Raw genomic sequence first — 22159 nt, 5'->3', positions numbered from 1 at the left:
AGGTTGATTTGGATAAAACAATAAATTTTCTCATCATACTGTTCTCTGGCATTAAAACGTGTTTGATGATCTGAAACATTAAAGTGCAAAAAAATAAAATAAAAGAAAGAAAGAAATCTGTTAAGGTGTCCAATACGATTTCAAGAGGCGGCCTACGACTAGTTAGCATTTTGTAGGTTGGCATTTATGGCTTGATTTGTAGACAATAATTCAGGAAGACACGTTGAACATTTGTGAAATTTACCGTCTTGCTGTCCGAGAGCATTTTCACCAAATCCTCTGTCTTCTTCAGTTCGTCCTCAGCCATAGCTATCTGGTCTTTAACAGTTTTCCGCTCCTCTTTTAAGTCATTAATACGTTTCTGCAGGGGAAACATAAATCAACTGAGTCGGTGTGCTGACAGCGGGGTTCACTGTACAATTTCAGCTACCCTGAGAAGAATCTGGCACTATGTCTGCAAAATACTATCACAAATGACAGGAGAATGTCGACTATGATTTGCTGATTATCGCTGTTAACGAACAAGCATGTACGAATTGCTGTTTGATTACCTCCAGGTTTTTCAGTGTCTGTGCATTCAGACCATTTTGGGTATTGGCCTTTTTCACCAGGTTTCTTGCTTCTTCCAAAGCTTTCTCCAAGTCCTTCAGCTTGGCATTGTAATCCTTCAAGTGGCTGCGGATCTTCTCTGCTGCAGCCTCGTTCTGGACACTCTGCTTACTAAAATTATTCTTGATGTAGTCAAGCACTAGAAGTTGACGACAGAGTGCGGTTTGTCAGTGGCAGCGTATGACTCATATTACAAATCACAACTACTCTGCTTGTGCTCATTAGGATATTCTGCGTGCGGAAACTTACATTTAATCGCCTCAGCTCGCTCCGTCTCAGCAGCCGTCTTCTGAGAGGTGAAGTTTCTGTTCTGCATCTCCGTCACCATGGACTGAGCCTTCTCCAGTATCTTAGTCAAACTATCAGCAGGCAACGCATCACCTCGACCTTCATTCTTCAGCTGAAAGATTAAGTCTTCAAAATAGCAGAGCACCCACAATGTGAGTAGGAGGCCAGAACACAAGGAAATAAAAGAAAAGTGACACACAACATCAGGAGAAAATGAGTGGCTTTGCTTCCTTCTACCTTTAATTTTCGCAAGCATTTTTTGGATCTCTTTTTCGAGGTCTTTTGCCCGTTTGTAGGTCTCTTCAGCATTGTCCACAGCTTTGTCAGCGTCTACAGCACTCTTATCAGCCTAAGTAAAATAAAGTTACAAAAATCACACATTTACAGACCTGCTGCTTAAATTAACACGCTGAAGCAATCGTAAAACATCAGACTTGTTTTTTAAACCTTGTTTTTCATGGATTTAATGTCATCAGCGAGGCTGTCGGCGTCTTTCTCAAGCTGGTCCACCTTGGACTTTTGCGTGTTAACGGCAGAGCTGAATTTGTTGACGAGAGTCTGCAAAAGTCAACACACAACGTCACATCTGATGTCAAAGTGGGATGTGCTGCTCTGTGAGCAAGAAGACGTGATGCGAACGGGTGGCGCTAAATACAGGGCGCTACTGGAAGAAAAGAAGCTGAAAAGGACTTGAGCTATCTTGCAAAAACAGATGAAGACACGAGCGTTACCTTAGTATCAGACACGGCCTTTTCAAGCTTATCCAGCCTTTCCTTTAAGGCGCCACTGATGGAAGCATTATCTAGTTGAGCCTTGATTCTTGCCAGCTCAAAGTCGAGCTTTTCCAAGTCATTTAGCAACGTCTGAGCACAATTGTCACATTCTGAAAGCGAAACAGAGGACAACAGAAGAATATCACACTTCAGGTATTATGAATGGCCTGAGATACCATCTGAACTCAGAGATTACTTTTCTTATATATTCACCTTGACAGTGCTCATCTGTGTTTGTGTCTCCTGGCTCCAGCGAGTTCTTGCAGACTGAAAGAAGAGCACAATGGATTCGAATTTCAAACTGATTTTAAATTATAACATATCTTAATGAGAAAGAATGCCGGATCTAACCTCCAGTCCTACGATCACAGCTGTTTCCATTTCCGTTGCAATTACATGGCTGGCAATTTCCTCCTGGTATCAGCGGGTCGCCATAATAACCAGGAGCACAACTGCGTAAGAGAAGGATTAATGAATAGGCATCAAATTGGAAAAAAGCCAGCAGCATTCCTGTCTGCACGTTCCGGCTTTACTCACTTCTCACACCTGACTCCGGTGTAGCCCGGTTTGCAAGTACACTGGATGTCTCCCAACACGTCTCCGCAACTCACTGCAAAGCTGACGGTGAATCAAAGAGGGATTACACTGCTGTTGCCGAAATAGTTGCATTAGAAAACAGCAAAGCAGTAAAGTTTTTTTTGTTTTTTTTTTCTCGCCCACCTGTTTGAGGATACACTAAATGGGCACGGACACAGTCTGCACGTCCTCTGTGCTGCGCTGCCAAAATAACCGTCTTTGCAGCGCTCACATCGGTCCCCAGCGGTGTTGTCCTTGCAGCTCTGAAAATGTCAGAACGCGTTCATTAGTCGTTAATCAGCTACGTCTGTTTGATTTCGAGCTGTAAATATGTGGCTCGGCGCAAGCGCTGCATGCACAGGCACAGTCTTGAGCGTCTTGCATAACAATTTCTCAACTGGAACTCCACAGAGCAAAAAACTCTATTGTGCCTCTGAAGGGAAGAATAAAAGAGAGGAAGTTTAAAAGAGGACTTTAATGAGGATTAAAAAAACCATTCCAGTGGTAACAAATAGATATAGTTGTGAGCGCTGAAGTTGAGAGGTTCTGTCTGTGACTAAGCTTTAGCATAATCATCTAAGTTCATTTGATCAATCAATTTCCAAAGAACACTGAAAAGTTTTGACTTAAGATTTTAGCTGCTACATTCTTTTATTTCTCTCGTTTTAAATACTTCCTTGCAGTCCTCCTTCTATCTGCTGTTAATTACTTCCATAAGCAGCAATAAAACACTGTTTTAATGTCGGTTTAAAACAAAAATAAACTATCTTTTGCATTTTATATTAAGGATTAGCACAATTATCACCTGGAAACTACAGTCTCTGTTTGTGTTTCCTGGAGAATTAACTTATGCTAACTTTGAACTCTCAAAAAGGCTGCCAGCATTTCAAAATCCAAAGTGTTTCACAGCGGGTGGAAGCTGAAAGTTCAAAGCAGAACTACTTTTTTGTAATTCCTTGTCATCTGTTTAATCTTTCAGCTGTGGCTTCAGTCTCGCTCTCACATTAGCTGATCCAGCTTTGTTTAAACACCGTACCGATACAACAAATTGATTCAGAGCGTTCTTCCAGCAGTAACAACTTCCACACTAAGAAGTGTTTTTCTCAGCCTGACTTGGTCGAGGGTAAATTAGGTGCATTCATTGATCTGGAAATATGGATTTTGGGTCAACTCAACTGAAAACCGATTCATTATACAACAAATGTTTTTTTTGTTTGCTTGTTTGTTTGTTTAGTTTTTTTGGAATGTTGTTAAAGTCCATTTACTGAGTGAAATTACATTATCTAAACTATTACAAGAAAAAGAGATTAAGTGCTAATCCTGTTAATACCTTAGCAAATTATGCTGCGGTATTAAGTTATGCCACAGTTAAGTAACAGTTGGGCAATTCAGAGCAAAAGCCGCTTTCTTGATGTGAGATTCCTTACCAGACACCTCCCTGTTTCATCTTCGCACTCGTCAGCTAAACCGTTGCACTCACAGGGCAGACAACGGCCAAAACTCAGCCAGCCAGTCTTTCTGTAGAATCCAGGAGAACATTTCTGAAAGAGAAAGCAAACACCAAAATAAAAAGTGTATTACGCGTCAAACTCTTTTTATAGGTGCAACACTGTAGAACTGCTTTCACAGCAAAGGAAATATATACTGGCAGTAAAAATCGGAGTGAAACATCACAGTTCAGTTCATTAACCTTAAAGTCGTTTTGTGAATGCAATTATCAATAGTTAAAGCCATTAACTAATTGCCTCCATATTGAATATCACGGGAAATTACACACAGATTGGGAGGTTTTTCACTGCGCATAGCAATAAACTCAGTCTGAATTTTTCTTCATAACATATTAACAGAGAAACTCGCCCTTTGCTTTCAGAGATAACAGTCATTTAATCACTAACACTCTAAGGATGAAAGACAGCGCAAAGCAGCACCCGAGGTGAAAAAAAAAAACCCCAAAACAAAACAAAACAAAAAAACATTCTCTCGCAACAAAATGCAGCATGTAGGTTTTTACCTGAACCTGAGAACTAGCATCAGAAACTGACGGATACTGAATGACCTGTCCCTGGTTATTTAAGGACGGATATTTTATCTGCTGAGTTGCCTGGTTGTCAGTCCTCTGAGGAAATCTGTCATGATATCTGGTGTGGTGGGGTCGCTCTTGCTTGCCAAAAGGTCTGTGTCCGGCAGAGCACAGACCAATTAAAGTCCAGCATATTAGGATCCGCAACAGAACCCCTCTACACCAGACCCTATCCATGCACGTATCCGACATTCCCGGCGTTTTTCCTGTGTGAAGTAAGACCTCGCTCCCCCTGTCCTCAGCTTCTTAAACATGCACACACTGAGGCACAATGAGGACACACCCCGTTTACCTGAGTCAGCCGGGCTGATCAGCATGAGCCTGCTTGGTGCATTCAAGCACTTCCATGCAAGTGTTTACATGCTCTCTCTCTCTCTCTTTTGCGTTCTTCTTAAAAAATGTACATACACAATAACATAATCATGGCTGGAAAACATATTTAGACAGTAAAAGGAGACCGGGGGTATGCATGGACAGGTCTTAAAAGTAAAAACATTAAATTGACAAAAGTTAGGAATGCCGCTGGGCTATTAGTTATGGCTAAAAGAATTTGACAACAATGTCTTTAGCTCCATGGTTGTCAAAGTGTGCTATCTCTACCACTGGTGGTACTTCAGCTGGCTTTAGTTTTGTTCACAATAAAAGTATTTAATTATTTCCATATTAAATAACAAAAAAAAAGCAAACATATCCCTTGAGATGTAGTGAGCAAAAGTGAAGAGGTGGTAGCAGTCACAACATGTAGTCACAATAAACATAAACTTACAATAAGACAAATGACTCAAGTAAAACAATTGCACTTCCGCAATGTGAATATAATGGTATATATCATGGTCCTAAATACATTCAGAGGTAATAGTGTTCAACGTTTAACCTCTAATTTTTAACTGTTTCACGAGGTCGAGACAGAAAAGCTGAAAGCTTTGTTCCCCTGTTCTGTTCTGACACGAGGAACATTAAATTATAAAAGGTCTTGAGACCGGAGGCTGTTGTTTAGAGTTAACAAAGATGAACGATAAGGTGCTGTCAACTTAAGAATAGCTTTATAAATCAAAACATTCCAGTGGCCAAGGCAGGCAGACATGCAGAAATAGATATTTTACCTTAGTGTACAAGAGACAAGGGTGAGTTAGGGCTCCATAATTTGTAGTAAACAGCAAAGCACCATGATGCAGGCTATCCAGCATGAGCATAATTGTTCATGAATAATATATCACCATTATTGACCATAGTCAACAACTGGAAGAAAAGTTGACTCCACCAATTTCTGTTTTACATTAAAAGAAAGGCAGGATTTGAAATTCAAGTAAAAGCTTCATTTTTTTTTTGTCAACAATTAAGACGTAGAAACTAGTTTAATTTGTTGGCCATCGCTACTGTTGACGACGACGACGACGATGATGATGATGATGATGATGATGATGATGATGATGATGATGATGATGATGATGATGATGGAGTGGTTTGATCTTGCATTTGTTGAGATGAGAAAGAATCAGTCAGTGAAATAAACATATTTTTCAAACTTCATACTTGGATTTTGTAAAAAAAAAAAAAAAAAAAAAAAAAAGGTAATAAACAGTCCCCTTTTCTTCTTTTCTGTTGTCTGTAAGGTCAATAAAAATTCTGCTACGGAGAAAACTTTGCATTTACTTGGACAGCATTTTGTCACGAGTATTTCTGAACTGCTGCTTTTACGTAAAATACAATTGTCTGGAATATTCCAGCATATTACAGAGTGTACCAAAAATTTGTGACTGAAGGCAAAGTCAGACATCCTTAGACGACACAATCCAGACACTCACTTGTGAATCACTCCCCACACACACACACACACACACACATGCAGCAGGGTGTGTCAGCTGTAGCTCCAGACAAATGCTTGTGTTGGAGGAACACTCAGGTGAGGACACTCAGGTTTATGAGTAACGTTATGTTTCCTAGAGACACGCCCTGCGTTTCAAGGCAAGGCGCCGTGTCATAGCACCTCCGGGCACATATAATTAACTTCCTTTAAACATGCCCAATCAAACACGCACACATGTAGGTTTATGGAAACAGCCTTACAAGAAAAAAAAAAACATAACACCTTCCCTTGTAATAATGCCTCTAATAAATCTGCAGGGGTACCTCTTCTTTAATTACTCGTTGCTTGAATTTCTTTCTTGACTTGGTTTTGTGGACAAAACAGCGGAAACATTATGAATACAAACCAGTTTCTAAGAGCTCTTTCAAAAAGTTAATTTCACAAAAACAAAACAATCTTTCTTCCAAAACAACTATATGGAACGAATACTCGGGTAACTAATTACTGGAAGCGCTAACTATTCTGGTGATTTTGGCTCTTTAGGATCCCTAATATTACGTTATGTTGTCGCATAACGTTGTCTGGGGCTCCACAATGTTGCTGCGCTGCTTTCAAAATGTGGTATTTTCCAGCAAATTCCTCCGTTGGTAAGTTTTTCCTCCAGGAAAAGGGTGTGACACTTTGTTCAGACATGTTAGGACACTCCAAAAACCATGAGGACCAGATCCAACTTCTTAACGAGACAAGATGTCGTTTCAGCCCCACCCGGTTCCCCACCCTTCCACTTGTGTTGTTGGTTTTTGTCTCAGTCTTTTCTGGTATGTATCTTTTACATTTGTTTTTGACTAAAGATTGGATTTGTTAAGGAATAAGCTGTGCTGTAAAACCTTTATTCAATGTGGAAAAATTTACAATAATTTGAAATCATAAGTCTACATACATTGTAAAATACCTGTAGAATGTTGAGTATTCTGGTTGCAAATACAGGATAATAAGACAGAGGCAAATAAGAGGCAAAAAAGCAAAAGCAAGTTAGTTTGCAAATGGCTGTTCTGGAGTTATAGGACAATATAATAAGAAAATATAGATACGTTCAAAATTATTCATATTTCTGGCACAATTATATAGGATTTAAACTTTTCTTTTTATTTAACCAAAACTACACGTATTTTACATTTTGCATCTTGTACAATTCAAGTGAAAATAAATAGATAAATAGAAAGAAAGGCCTGATGAAAGTCAGATATTCCAGAAATTTTTCAGATTTTCATCCTTCAGCTAAAAAGATTGTCTTCAGACAAATTACAAAGGATTTAAAGGATAGCATTAAAATATATCAGTCAGGAGAAGGGTCCAAATTTTGTTTTTGAATTATATATAGTAAACAAATAATGATCAATTCAAAGAAGACACCAATAATTAAAGAAAATCATGGATAAGTATTTTGCAAATTGCAAAACTTGTTTCTTCAAAACTTGAGGGAGGCTGCCAAGATGTTGAAAGACAAATTAAAGAAACGATCATAATTTCCAGTTAGTACTTTCTGTGCACTTACAATCTTGTTGAAAATGTAGTTAACCTTTTCTTCTTCTTCTAATGAAAACAACCAGGTCAGACATTGCACATCACTGAAAGCACGTGAAACCTGAAATATGGTGGTGACAGTATTTGCTCTAGTGTTAATTTTAATAAAAAACTGAAATGATGTTTTTACTAAGTTGGATGACTAATAAATTATTATTATTATTATTATTATTATTATTATTATTATTATTATTATTATTATTATTATTATTATTCAGTTTTGATAAGAACGAATTTTATTTTTAGCATTGTATACGTCCCAAAAAAATAATTGATAGATTTCAAGAGATAAAAATTTCAGTTTAGGTTAAGTTCAGAAATATATCATACAGAAAATCTGGGGTCACCCGAAATGGGCAGTGCACAAGACATGTCCTCGCAATTTGAGAAAATTGTAAGGACATCTGAGGAAACCTTTTTACATTACCAAAACCTACCATTTTAACAAGGTGTGTACACTGTACATACAACACATAAGTAAATGATTTAAATGAATAAAAAAATAATTCTAGTTTTTTAACTATTATGAAAGCAATGACATGTGAGGATGCCAATTGCAAAGAGATATGTAATTTGCATATTTCTATGCAAATTGATTTTAATCTGAAATCATGGGGTGTCTGCCCAGAACTTCTCACCTCACAGGAGTCTCCGGTGTACTCAGTGGGACAAGAGCACACTTCCACAGTGTTTGCTGGACCTCCAGTTCCTGACTCTGTCGCCTCCTCCAGGCCCACCTCCCCCAAGCTGAGTCGCTGGGTCTGAGTAAAATACAGGGCTCTGATCCTCAAGCCCACCAGACCTGCTAAGACCATCATGAGCTCCTGTCTGGACACAGGTCTGTTGGTGCCAGCATGGCGCCAGTTTCCCTGCAAACAATGAGAGTATTGGGTCAAATCCAAACAACGTTGTGGAGTAGAGTGTGTTCAAGAGAAACACTGAAAGCATTCTGCTGTGTATTGAAGTCTGAATTGGATTTGTAAGATATCCTTTATACATTTTTGTTTGATTTTTGTTCCTCTTCAAGCTTAAAGTTCAACATTTCAAAAACATTCTGTCATTTAGGACCAATCTATATGACCCCAAATTGGTTAAACATCAGATTGTAGAAAAATCCATTCTAAAATACTTACATGTGTCACACAATATAATATATTTTACCTCCAAGAGTTGGATCCTGCCCTGGTGCAGCCTGTCTGGAACGGGAGCCTGTGAAGCCACATGGATCAGGCTCATAGCCTGACCCTAAAGGAGGAGAAATAATAAAGAAGCAAAAATGACAGATTTTTTATAAATGAAAGCAAAAAGCAGGTCAGTCAGGCTGAACCATTACATACAGTCAGCAGAACGTCAGGTTGTCTGTCAATGAGAGTCATGCCCTCACTCGGAATCCCAAATGATTTGGACTGGTACGTGAGGAAGCCCCCATAAGATGAAACCTAAGAATCGGTAAGAAAGAGGAAATGTCTGTTAAGTTATTTGAAAGAGATTTCAGACTAAAATTTCAGGAAAATGCAATGTGTATGAAATAATGGACAATTTCCCCTTAATGCCTGAATTTATATTCGATTGTACAAAAAAATATATATTAGGTTTGTTTTTGCTGTCAATCAAATATTAATTTAATAAGAGGTTATTTATTTGAACACCTTCAATTAGTGCAATTGAAGGTGCCTAGATTTAGGCATGATGGTAATTAGATTCACAAAATTTCTTTGCTCATTTTAACAATTTGTAATCAATGTTGCAAATAGAATTTCAACATATTTATTGAACAATCATTGGTATTCATCCCTTTTATAACACATAAATATTGCATTATTTGTTATTAAATACTGTATGTACTTTTATAAATATTATCATTATCATCATCATCATTATTTTTATGTAATCTTAAGTAATCCTTTCATTCAAAGTTGGATAATCAAAATGCATGCACACAATTGTTGTTTCTTAATATTACACATACTAGTATTAGTATGTGTAATACTAATACTAGTATTAGTATTACACATTAGTTGCCTAGTCTCACCAATACCCAAAATTGAAAATAAGTTCTTAAATTTGGTCACATGTTGTCTGTACTGATTTGTCATATGTAGAGACTAAATATATTTTTATTGCATAACCTAGCTGAAGGTTAAGAGTATTTATGTTTAAAATATCCGCTTCCACCTGTAGTTCACACTTCAACCACTAGATTGTTATCGCAGCACTTTTCATAGTATCTCTAGAATGAGAGGCATATAAAGCAACATTTGTCATATTCATACGCCCCCTGACTGTATACATAACAAAAACAGGGATGGCGTTAATTAGCTTCACTAGTCCATAAAGGAAAATTTGCATGTTAAGTTGAATTGTGCCAATTAGATATAAGCAGAGACGATATACTGAAGATATGTCTTCAGTACTAAAATACCATCCATTTTCCCTTTTCTGTGTTAAAGCAACAGCACCAACATAGTGACATTCAGCTCTTCGTGGGCTCAGTGTCTCAGGATGAGCCGACTTACCCTGTCTCCCAAGTAGGACTGTGGCGCCACCCAGTGTAGAGTTTGAACCGTAGCAGGAAGCTCCTGAATGTCGGCCACTGCTGTGTTGCTGACAACGTTCAGCACTGAGGGAACCTCTTCCCTGTCGGGGCTTTCCAAATGCCAGCCAAGCATCTCAACAAACTAATGACAGGAAATTTTAGGAGAAAAGCTTCAGGAGTAATAGTGTACTATAGTAAATATTATACTTCCTAACTGGCTTACTGTACTTTTATCTTACAGAGCAGCGTTTCTTTGGAAAAACAGAGACTATGCTTGAGAAGAATCTTTACTTTCAAAAAGTAAAATATGAAAGTAAAATAAAAAAATCAACCATGGCATGCAATGATTTGTTTTATTGTTGATGAGGTTTTCCTACAATAGCTCAAATTAAATAACTAATATTGTACTTATTACAGACTTTCACTCATAAAACTCTGAAAAGGATGCATCTTAAAATGGTAAGACATGCAGTTTCCGGGGGTAATCCAACCTTTCCCCGCCGTTTGTTGGAGCTCTGACACTGGTTGGTCGTTTCGAAGCAGAAGCAGCTGGAGCAGCCCAGGAGGTTCGACGGGTCAAAGTAGAAGGAGCCTTCCCGGCACGTATCACATCTGACACCTTCAACGTTTTTCTGTAAACATGTCATCAGTCGGAACGGGACGGTATAAAAAAATAATCAAAAGAGTTTCCAAATCAGTGGTTTGTTGAGCTGATACTCACCTTGCAGAGACACATGCCTGTGTCTGGGTGGCACACATCGGCTGTGACTCCTCCCTGGTTGCATTCACAGGGCAGACAGTCAGGAAAGCGATAATAGCCCTGAGCGCAGCGATCACACTGCCGGCCTCCGATATGAGGTTTGCAACTGCACAAAAAACACAGAATAATCCAAAAATGTGTGTGTGTGTATAACTTCTGCCTTTTAGTATTGTTTATTGTATGTTGTCTTATCCAACTATTTACTCTTCAGATCCACTGACTAAGATTCAGAGAGTAAACTCACAGTCTTTATTTATGCACATGAAATATTCAGGTGAGTGTTTCTGTAAAATTGACATTTAGCTCCCTGCAGCTTTCAGCTTTTTATAAGAACATTTGTTCCAACCTAGACTGGCACTGCTTAAGGAAGATACAATGCAAAAAGTAAAAAAATAAGCTTGGTTACCGTTTTATTTTCTAGTGTTTTTTTTTGCATATTTTACTTTGTGTTTAAGAATGGACATAGTTGAACCATGCACTGCTTACCTGCACTGTCCAGTAACAGTGTCACACTGAAGCCCTGCATTTACGTTCACTCCGGTTGGAGAGCAGCCACAGTTCTCGCAGCCCAGTAAAGGGTGATAGCTAAATGTCTGATACTGGCACGAATCACAGGTTGGTTTCACTGTCTGAGGAGGACAGATGCAGCGTCCGGTCACTTCATCGCACAGTCGCCGTCCGCATTCACACGCTGCAGAATGACAACGGGAAATACCCAGAGCATTAAAGTGGGATGTGTGTATTTGCTGTGTTTCATAAGATGTTTGAGCCAAAAGCTAAAAATTACTCACGTTTGCAGTAGGGAAATCCATAGTATCCAGTGGCACACTTGTTGCACTGCCTCCCGATAACGTGCTGCCTGCAGGGACACTGTCCTCCAACGGGGTCGCACACGGCCCCCGTCGAGCCAGACTTATCGCAGTCGCAGGGAAGGGCTCCGTCGTTGTAAGCTGCAACAAGAGCGCGGGCCGAATCTCTGCAAAACTGGGATGAGGTTCTAGGTCTGACAGATGACAACCATATGTAGAAAAATTAAAGATTTAAAAAAAAAAAACTCTTTCAAATAAAATAAGTTTAATACTTGACAACCGTAGCTAGTGGGCACCATTTGTAAAACTCCTTCCAACACTAAAATTGTTCTAAAGACATTTGACCACATTAGAATATTAACAACCATATCACAAATTAAAAGTGTTGTTAATAGTGAATTAAGTTCAGGTTACAGATATTCAGATAAATAAATATATTGTATAAAAATATACTAGTTTTTTTTTCACTGTCTGACATTAAACCTGTTTTTGATAGAATTTCCAACATTTTCTATTTTCTACCTACCAGAATGATAGGACAATTACAATGATGTTTTTATAGATTTTTATTTTACTTTCTACTAATTCTGATTTTCACATGCAGTTTTACATGGAAGATTAACATGCCAAAATTCATCATTCCTTAAATAAAAGTAATTTCTGTAATCCCAACTGGCACAAGTGAGAAACATTTTGTCTAATTTAAAGTCAGACGGGGAAAAAAAAAGTAAGCTGCATACCCTAGATTGGATACCTACTCAATATGGAAGCCTTCACTTGTGCATTGTTTTATGAAATCTGCAGACTTGTCAAGAGGTTTCTCTTGCAGGTGCTCCGGAGAGTAACTACTATCAGGAACCAGCACAATGTAATCCTAAACAAGTAAAAAAAAAAATTATAAACAATCCATCTTGCAATAGGGCACTAAATAATTTTTTTTTTAGTCACATACATGTTTTTCCATCGATACTTTCAACAGACAAAAACAATAAAATATACTGAGCATGCAAACAAAGCTGAACCTGTCCCCTGTCTACACTGCCTTGAGGTTTAGCTCTTATATAAAGCTTTGTGGGGTTGCCAGGTAGAAAACAGTCCCTTCATTGTTGGTGTTGGAGATATGGCATAACACTGAGGAGAGAGGACCACTGCATGCCAATTCCACAACCCGAGCCTCCCCACTCTCTGAAAACCTGCAGATTTTACAAGTGCATGTCTTGCAAACTTTGTTGATAAATATATTTTTTATTTTCTTCTTCGAATGTAGAGATTTGCTTGAGTTACTGTAAGAAAAACAAAACAAAAAAAAAACCACACTGACCAAAACAAGGGTCTTCCCGTGTGGCACAATGACAGAGATGCTGGGCAGCTGCGCAGAATTCCCATAAAAGTCGAGAGCAATGCGGCCTTCGGCAACAACAACCTCCCTGCAGCCTGAAACTGCTGGGCAGAATGTGGCATTTATCTCACCTGGAGGGGAAGATAGTTTCTCGGTCAGACAATTTGATGCTCAATGATTTGTTTCTCTACTAAACCCTTCTATGATTTTAAATCTCTTAAGCATTGGATGATCTTGTCATGAGGCCAAGTATGTAATCTGATTTTAAGAAGGAATTGGCAGATCACTGCCAGAGTAAACTCTTAATTACAAATCAAAACTATTCAATTTAATTTGGTCAGATTCAAACTCTTTCCCAAAAACTCACCTTTCCACATACGACCTGCATTCACTCGCACTTCCACCGGGAAAGAGACGTGTTCAGGCTGATGGTAATGCACCACAACAACATACTGAGCCGGGAGGGGCACCGCTGGAGTAAAACTGATCTCAGTCTAGGCGAGACAGCAGAATTCACAACTAGAATCCTGTGTGCTGCACTTCTAGGCAGGATGATGTTCAACATGATCAAAACATTTGACACAGATACCTGAGGGAATTTAAGCACCGTCCCGTCACTCTGAGGCTCGTGGACAGAAAACAAGCTGGGCTGTCTTCTCCGCCTCCAAGCTTCACTCTTGCCCCGTTGGAGAGCCGCTGCAGGTGTGGATGACAGCCGTCCATCACGGGTGGCATACAGAACCCAGGATGAGGACGGCTTGTCAAACCGCCGTTGAACACAGTGTCGACTGCGAACATCAAACAGCAACAAATTATTAAGGCAAGTCCTGTTAGCCGAGCACTAGTGCAGAGCAATCGGGGGCTGCAAGAACGTGGCTCGTGTAAAGCAGGGTTGGTCATTGAACAAAGGACTGTGATGCGATAGCTGTGTTTGCTCTCAGGTAAGTTCCGTCATTTCTATTTGTTTACATGTTTTCCATCTGAACACTCAACTCCATTTATGGTCAGCACCAGAGTTGCACACTGACAGCTGAAAGATCTGTGACATTCAAGTTGCTTATTAGCTTTAGAGTCGGTAAAGTTGGAATGATCATCTTTAGCGCAGGAACCTTGGCCACATTGGAGGAATGCTTGTATTCACACCTGGAGAACAGATGTGCAGTTCTGCCATTGGGTCTGACTTAGCACCCAGCATGGTCCAAATTACAACTTACTAGTCATGGATGTTATGTTGAAAAGCTTGAACCACGTTTTTTCACTAATGTGCATGACTCATTAAAAAAAAAAAAAAAAAAAAAAAGACGTTAAATGTAGGTCATATGACCTCAAGTACTGACCTCTCCTGAGTGAAGCGACCATGAGTGGAGACACACAGCACTTTGGGCTCCACATACTCCAGAGAGAACTCTTCTGCTGGCAGTGCATAGATCTTATACTAAAAAGGAAAACCGGCGTGTTTACAATATTATGCTGGTTCTTAAAAAAATTAAAACAGGGATTTTTTTCTACATGTCTTCAGGGAACACATTTTCTCACCAGAAGGAATGACGTTGTAGAAGTTTGCAAAAGAATCTCTGTCCTGTGAGTCAGCTGCAGCATGGCCACTTGATTTCTGCTGTCTACTGCGACACTCCGGCACAAAGTGCTGCACGGGTTAGCAAAAAATTTGATTTTAGTAGAAGGAAAATTGCATTTTCCTTGTATAAGTTTTCATAGACCTCCAACTTTCTTACAACTTACTACATTACAACCATAAATTTCCACTTATTTTATTCAAGCGTTAAGCATTAGTATAAAGTATAAAGTTGAAGGAAAAGGATACAAGCTGATTTGTTTTTAACAAATGAATAATATAACAAAATAGTGCCACCAATAGATTTTTCTCCCAGAATTTCCATGCATTTAAATCTATTCATATTATCAGGATTCTGATCAGTTTATTGTTTCCCCTGCCGAAGAAAAGCATCACCAATGCATAACGCTGCCATCGCCATCATTGTTACGTTGCAGGCTGGCATGTCTGGTTCGGTTTAACTTTTCTCCTACAAATTGTGTTTTGCATGCAGGCCGGGAGGTCGTGTTTCTGTTTCATCCGAACGAGTTTCTGTTTCTTGAATAAAGTTTTACGTTCCCCTAAATGGCATTTTGCAAAATGCAAACAGCAGGTTTGAGGTTGTGCCACATTGATTCATTTATAGATGATTGATTGAGCAGCTCTCCGTAACCGTACCGTGACTTTAAACATCTCCACGACTTCATCCCTGACTGGCTGCTGTGTTTCTTGTTCTTACTGTAATTATGGTGTTTATGTTCCCTGACAAACCTCCAAGGTCTTCACAGAACATTTCTACTGAGGACTGACTACAAACAGATGAAATCTATTTACTAATCAGGTTACTCCTGAACACAGATGCATTTTGCTTAAAGGGTCTGAAATCAAACCATGTTTTAAAAACATTTATGTAAAGCAGTTTATGTATCATTGTCCTTCCACTTGATGATCATGCACTACTATAATGTTATAACATAATAAAATGTGGAAAATTTTAAGGGTTACAAAGAGTTTTTCAAAACACTTTTGATATAAGACACAATAATTATCCCCAAAAAAATCACCACAATTCTGATGTTAGAGATGGTATGAAAGACACAAACACACAACTCACCTGAAAACACAGCTATAAACATTGGCTCTAGCCATGATCTGGATCCCCGATTGTCCACTGATGAATATGTTAACATTCTGGACAGTGTCCATCTCACTGGCATACTCCAGAATGAGCACATAGAGGCCTGAGTGAGGCACACGAAGACTGAGCTCCAGACGAGACTAAAAGGCAGAACATGCATGATATTAAGAGGTCCTATAAGATCTTATTTGCTCCAAATGTTCTTTGTCCAGTTAGTTTTGAATTAAGTTTAGAGTCTGAACCTGTCTCCCGTTGAGAGCCGCCATGTCTGGGTGATCCGGAGTGGGACGCCGCACACGCGCCTGCCTCCTCTTCCTCCGCCCACTCCGGGTGGACAGCCTGCCCTGTGTGGCGAGTACAGAGCTGAAACCGTCCATGGTGATGTGCTTGTACAGCAGACAGCTTAAAAAAAATAAAAATAAAATAAATGTGAAAAGAGAACAGAGATGAATTCATTATGCTAACAAAGAAAAGGTTTAAGAGAAAGTAAGGGGATAGGAAGAGGATTACTTTTCATCTTTGCTTGCAGTGTGTAGGTATGTGCACGGCTGAGCGACTTCTTCTTTCAGCAGAGAGGCTTCGTAGTAATCTCGAGGCAGCAGCACTAAATAATCCTGAAGCGGGAAGATAAAAAATGTCACATATTTCATTTGGGTCGTATTTAGCAACATTCTGACCGCCTTGAACTTTTAAACACTTTCTCATAATTTCGACGTCATTAAAAGAATTTGACGTGTTGCCCTGTGATGAACTGTTGACCTGCCAGGCACATCTATTTTATTTTTATTTTTTTTCACCAGGTAAATGTTATCCAGACACTTACCAGAAGAACTCCCTCAGCTCTTATATGAATAATCCACTTCCCAGGATTCAATGCATAAGGTTCAGTGAAGCCCTCTCCTGGGACGGTGACAAAGGACGGGGATGGACTCGGAGGAAATACCACTTCCTTACTCTGAACTTCCCCTGCAGAGCACCAAGCACAGACATCATAAACTCCAGCAGAGGCGACACAAATACCCAGAGAGCTAATATACCATTTGCTCACATAAATGTCAGGACGGAAATGTTTTCACTTCGTAAATGATGGGGTTAGATTTTACAGCTGGACGGTGGAATGAGGGAATGAAGACTATGTCAGAGGCAGTCTTACCTGCGGTGCCTCTGCTATTTGTAGCTTTGATGCTACCAGTCACACTGACGCTGTTGGGGTTAATGAACCGCAGAACCGCATGGAAAAAATTCTGCCGTCCCTCTTTTGGATCAACATGCACTGTTACCCTGGCTTCACTCTGCAGGGACGACAGTCACACACTGATTCCAGTGACACAAGTTTGGATAGACAATGAGTGAGTGGCGTTAGGTGGAGAGATGAAAGGCAGGCGGGAAGATTAAGCAAAACAGAACGGGGTTAATCAACAGACAGCGAGCGAGGCGAAAGAAAGCAAAGCGGGCCCCCTTCACTTACAGTCACAGCAAGACTCAGAGTCAGGTTCATCCACCACCGTGATCCGGCCTTTGACTCGAACTCTCCCCTTGTTTTGGGAAGTGGAGTAGCGCAACATAATGTGGAAGGGTCCAGGAAAGCCAAGGCTAAGCATTAGAATCACCTCCGGCTGAGGACAGAGAGTGTTAGTTCTAAGAGCCGACCTCGATATTCTCCCACATCAGCAGTGGAAAAAAAACAACAGGACACCGAGTGATTGTTTGTGCACGGGCAAAAGCAGAAAATTTATCGTGAGACCGAAAACCGCTGCAGTCTGCTGTAAAGGTCACATTTATGTATACGCCTCATACAGAGCAGCAGTGAGAATGGGCGAACCTGTGCAGGTGACATTACAGCATAACCTCTCCAGCTGAACTCTGGGAACTCTTGGGGGTTAAAACCAAAGCGGACTGGTCGGGAATTTGGTGTCGTGCCATCCTCCACCTCAAACTTCAACTGGTGCAGAGATGGGAAAAAGTAGCCAGGGAAAGGCCTGGTGAGAGTAAAACGACAAACATTTTCTCACCCTTGGAACATTTTCAGATTTTATGACATTACAACTGATGTAGTTTAGTGATATATTATCTTATATACCAAAACAAATTAGTACAGACTTGTAAAGTGCAGTGAAAATAACGAGTTCCACTAAATATTTTGTAAATGAAAACCTTTAATTTAACCTTTAAATGAAGTTAAAGGTTAAATTAAGATGATTTGAGAATATTTTGACATGACAGCTATTAGGCCTGCTCTCTACAAATCTGACCTCAAACAATGCTAGTGGTTAGCTATTGTCAGAATAAACCCATAGTGTTTCCTATATACAGATAGGCACCAGGGATGTGGGAGAAACAGCAAATATAAATAAGGGTAAACTTTGGTCAGATGGAATGAAATAAAATGTATTGAGTTGCATGCTTTGAGTAGGACAACTACCCTAAATATACAGTTATAACTACAACGAACTAATTCAGTTAAAAGTTTAATCATGTGTTCAAATGGCCTAGTCAAAATCCAAGAATGCTGTTCTTTGCAATAAATTACATATAATCCCAATGAAATACATTAAAGTCTGTGATTTTACCACAACATTTAAATAAGCTCAAACAGCATTCAAACTTTATCGATGCCCTTTACGTTTACCAGAATGTGCTGATGCTGTATTTCATGATTTATTTTTTTTAATGGGACCACAGCTTACTCTGCACACGTACGGCCAGTTACATTCTCCCGACATTGACACTGTCCAGAGGTCTGATCACATGTCATGGCAACAGCTCCTCCTAAATCACACTGACAAGCTGAAAGAGAGAGAAGACGAAATTAAACAATTTACTGAAAGAGAGCAACTCAACACCAGACTAAAAAACAGTGGCAGAAACATTTTGTTTTCTAACTCAAAGCCCTTGTTCATTTATTTACCCAATTCAAATTGAATGAAAACCATGAAGTGAACTGGAATAAAAAGAAATAGTTTGTGTTTCTTTTATATTGTACTTTTTCCAACACCTTGTAATGTATATAAAACTCAATATATTCATATGGCTATCAGTCCTGCTTTTTTTATGAATTGTGAAACTACGTTCACCACTTTTACTCCTGCTTTATTTACTAAAAGACATACAAAGCTTTGTTGAGTGAAATAGCTGTTTTTATTTCACTCACTAAAGTAAATTTAAGAGAACAGAAAAGTAATCAACAACAACAACAAAGCCTGTTGTATTTATTGTAACTGATCCTCGAGATCTCCTCTGCTGTGACTTTTAACTCATTCCTTCTTTGTTCACTTTATGTGACAAAATGTTGTCCTTTGTGATCATCCAGATCTGACGTCATACTTTCCAGTTCAAAAAGAAAATCTACAACTGTTTTTGTTTTGTTTTTTTCACATGAGCTTCAATAGAATGGGGTATGAGGGTGGCATGTTAGGTTGATGTCTGATGAAGACATCTTACCTTGACAGCCAAAGTACTTCTTCTTTTGCAGCAGAAAGTATCCGTCTTTGCAAGAGTCACACGCGTGGCTGCAGACATTTGGCTTACAGTGACACTGTCCATCTCTCTGTAAAAACACGTCAAGGAGGAAAAAGCTATTTTACATTTTAACAAATGCAGTGTTGTCAAACAATGTGTGTGCGTGGAGAGGCATGGTGTCTATGTTGTGTGCGTACTTTTAAATATACCCACCTGCTCACATTCTCCAACTCCGCTCAGTGTCCCTTTCAGATCACACTGACATTCTGGAATGAAAGAAAAAAAAGACAAGCTAGGGCAGGGGCTGGGAAAATGTAACAGGGAAAAACTGTGAATGGGCTCTGATTACAGGGTTTTGTAACACACACAGGTGTAACACAACAACCCCAAAGCCCTTCGGCTTCAAAGAAATGGAGGTCAAAAGGTCTTAGAGAGCTTTTTCATTCACTGATTGCAGCGCATAAAAAAAAGAAAAACAACTTTCTCTGAATGTCCAGCTACTTTCAACCAGAGGCATTCTTCAGATATCAAAAGTGTGTGTTGCAAATGATTTCAGGAAGAGCGGCAGAGACGTTAATCAGGCAAGAGAGCAAACCTGTAACATGAGAGCAACTTCTGGAGAATGCTTGGAGTTGTTTTCGACATAATGGGAGCAACCATATCTTCCCCCATGAGAGCTACATTCAGCTGACCATAGCACACTTTTTGAACAGTGAAAATATGGACAAATCTAAAGTGAGCAGGAGATGTTTTAAAGTATCATCTGGTAATAAAATGTCACAGAATGTTCCCAGGATTTTGCTCATTTTATGTGGGATTCTCCCGTTTGTCTCCGAGAAGCAGAAAATCAGTCTGGCCTTGGTGACAGCAGCATGTTGACATATTCACTACGTCAAACGGGTGAAGGCTCAGATCAGGATCTTATCAGGCTTCTTCTGGCAATAAAACAATCCGAAGAAAAATGTGAGCAGCGAACAAAAATAATAATACTGCTGGAAACATATGTGTAACTTTGGAGCCCTTTTTGCAAATTGTGTACCAAGTAATCCTTTTGCTCTAGAGTCAATGCCAGAAACTGCTGGTGGCTGCAAATAATATAAACTTGGTCAGGATGGAATCTTAATTTTCTTTGCTTTAAAAAGATTTAAATTCAATTGATATTCTGCAAATGACCAAAATTTTAACTTTTTCATAAAAGTAATTCAGTCTAGGCCTGTAGACCTGGTAGAGACGTACCAAACATCTGCTGCCATAATTTCAGTGAGAGGTGGATCCCCAAAGTATTATTTTGACAAGGGCTGAACATGCATATGCTTCTTTGTGTTGATCAGTCATATAAATTTCAAATAAAACGAAGTTAATGTGTAATGTGAAAACATGTTTGGATACTTTCGCAGTCCATTGAACAACAATTCCTGTTTTCGGGTTTCTGGTGACCCACCTGTGCATCCACGAGGGTTGTCTGCAGCCAGGTTCCAGTAGAGAGGTTTACACCTGTCACACAGTGTTCCTTCTACGTTGGCCCGGCAGCGGCAGACACCCTGAAAACAGCAGATAAGAAATCTATGAGGTGTTGAGACAGGCTGCTGCTGCTGCTACAGGCCGGGTTACATGTGCTCACCGTCATACAGATTAAATCAGTCACGAGGGCCTGCATACTGTGTTACAGAGCAAGAGTTGTGAACTGAAAATTGGCTTTTCTCTGACTGTTTGAAGTGGGGTGTGTGTGTCGCTAACTTCATAAGCAGAACCACTTGAGCAGCCGAGAGTTGCTTTGTGCGATTGTTGTTTCTTCCGTTTTGAGATGGAAGGAAGTCTCTTTTTCCGTGTTTGATTACACGTGCGTTTAGTGGGACTAGCCTTACTTTGTTGTGCGGTTTAATATCTGGGCCAAAGTTCATCCGTGTTATCAGCTGTGGGACAGTAAATCTATTCAAATTCACCACCCTGGGTTGGGCAGCAACCAATGGAAACTTAGTAAATAGGAACTGAGTCTATAGCAAGTAGGTTACCGTTAGAGGATCGGGCACTTCGGATCCATCTGGGTTACAAACACTGATGGAGTCTGGAAAATAAAACAGATGCCCTCAATAGAAAATTTACGATAAAATAACTCCCGTATGAATGCATGCAAAGTTATTACTGAAATGTACCAAAAATCACCCAAGCTACATTGTTGTTAATTCAAACTGCATCTGATTCTGCTCAAATCTTAAATGTTTAGTGTGTACAGTCGAGTTCACTTCTGTTTACCAGAGCACTGGGGAAACCTGAGTCCAGATGCACAGCGGTCACACTGTTGGCCCACCACACCAGGCAAACAGAGGCATTCGCCTGATAATGGGTTGCATCCAGTTCCATATGAACCCTCCGATGAACACCGACAGGCTGGGGACAGCAAACAAGCAGGAATTACAGCTGTAAATACTTTTAAGATTCTTCTTATTTTATTAATTATATTTTGCTAGGTAAGTCCCAGTTGTCAAGTGCAGCATTCAACATTTTGTTTTTATAAGAAGTTTACATAAACTCATCACTGGCATAAATCTAAAAGTAACTTTGGACTTTTATGCCTTAAAATTGGCCTGTGTCTCTTTAAGAAGCTTCTGCTCTTTCTGACACTTCGCATAAAAACAAAACATAAAAAACGATGTCCCTACATTATACTCTTTACAACTGTTCTCAGGAGCATTGGACTACGTAGTTCATGTGACAAGCTCAGCAGACTCGCAGTTCCATCAGGTGTTTGCTAATTGCTGCTGCTAGTCTGAAGGAGCCAAATGGGGAGGGTTGCTCAGTAGAGCAGAAATTCGGCTGGAGATTGTAGCTCCAAGGAAGACTCCGCAAAC

General features: G+C 39.6%; 1 protein-coding gene across 3 annotated transcripts in view; it reads right to left on the bottom strand.

Moving 5' to 3' along the window:
- The window catches only part of LOC103479641 (laminin subunit alpha-3), a 69721-nt gene that overhangs the window by 17311 nt on the left and 30251 nt on the right, over positions 1-22159 (bottom strand). For 2 of the 3 annotated variants that reach the window (XM_081598785.1, XM_081598787.1), the window contains exons 15-51: positions 21564-21698; positions 21323-21375; positions 20752-20851; positions 19524-19576; positions 19293-19398; positions 18539-18638; positions 17674-17830; positions 17320-17467; positions 16675-16817; positions 16362-16465; positions 16094-16253; positions 15828-15991; positions 14698-14806; positions 14499-14596; positions 13751-13949; positions 13529-13655; positions 13144-13292; positions 12581-12696; positions 11805-12016; positions 11500-11704; positions 10975-11119; positions 10745-10885; positions 10234-10395; positions 9055-9156; positions 8879-8962; positions 8356-8586; positions 3674-3787; positions 2391-2509; positions 2208-2288; positions 2022-2122; positions 1884-1937; positions 1629-1780; positions 1345-1455; positions 1135-1246; positions 859-1023; positions 552-748; positions 245-361 (exon numbers count right to left, since the gene is read on the bottom strand). In XM_081598785.1, the coding sequence (XP_081454911.1) occupies positions 245-361; positions 552-748; positions 859-1023; positions 1135-1246; positions 1345-1455; positions 1629-1780; positions 1884-1937; positions 2022-2122; positions 2208-2288; positions 2391-2509; positions 3674-3787; positions 8356-8586; positions 8879-8962; positions 9055-9156; positions 10234-10395; positions 10745-10885; positions 10975-11119; positions 11500-11704; positions 11805-12016; positions 12581-12696; positions 13144-13292; positions 13529-13655; positions 13751-13949; positions 14499-14596; positions 14698-14806; positions 15828-15991; positions 16094-16253; positions 16362-16465; positions 16675-16817; positions 17320-17467; positions 17674-17830; positions 18539-18638; positions 19293-19398; positions 19524-19576; positions 20752-20851; positions 21323-21375; positions 21564-21698 (4826 nt within the window). Of the gene's footprint in view, positions 1-244; positions 362-551; positions 749-858; positions 1024-1134; positions 1247-1344; positions 1456-1628; positions 1781-1883; positions 1938-2021; positions 2123-2207; positions 2289-2390; positions 2510-3673; positions 3788-8355; positions 8587-8878; positions 8963-9054; positions 9157-10233; positions 10396-10744; positions 10886-10974; positions 11120-11499; positions 11705-11804; positions 12017-12580; positions 12697-13143; positions 13293-13528; positions 13656-13750; positions 13950-14498; positions 14597-14697; positions 14807-15827; positions 15992-16093; positions 16254-16361; positions 16466-16674; positions 16818-17004; positions 17144-17319; positions 17468-17673; positions 17831-18538; positions 18639-19292; positions 19399-19523; positions 19577-20751; positions 20852-21322; positions 21376-21563; positions 21699-22159 lie in introns of all 3 variants that reach the window. The other variant, XM_081598786.1, reaches the window with a different exon arrangement.

The sequence above is a fragment of the Poecilia reticulata genome, chromosome 17 (genome assembly GCF_904066995.2).
Source record: "Poecilia reticulata chromosome 17, P_reticulata-male-v2, whole genome shotgun sequence".
NCBI lineage: Eukaryota > Metazoa > Chordata > Actinopteri > Cyprinodontiformes > Poeciliidae > Poecilia > Poecilia reticulata.
Note: the sequence above shows the minus strand (reverse complement) of the source record. Positions and strands in the feature narration are given on the sequence as shown.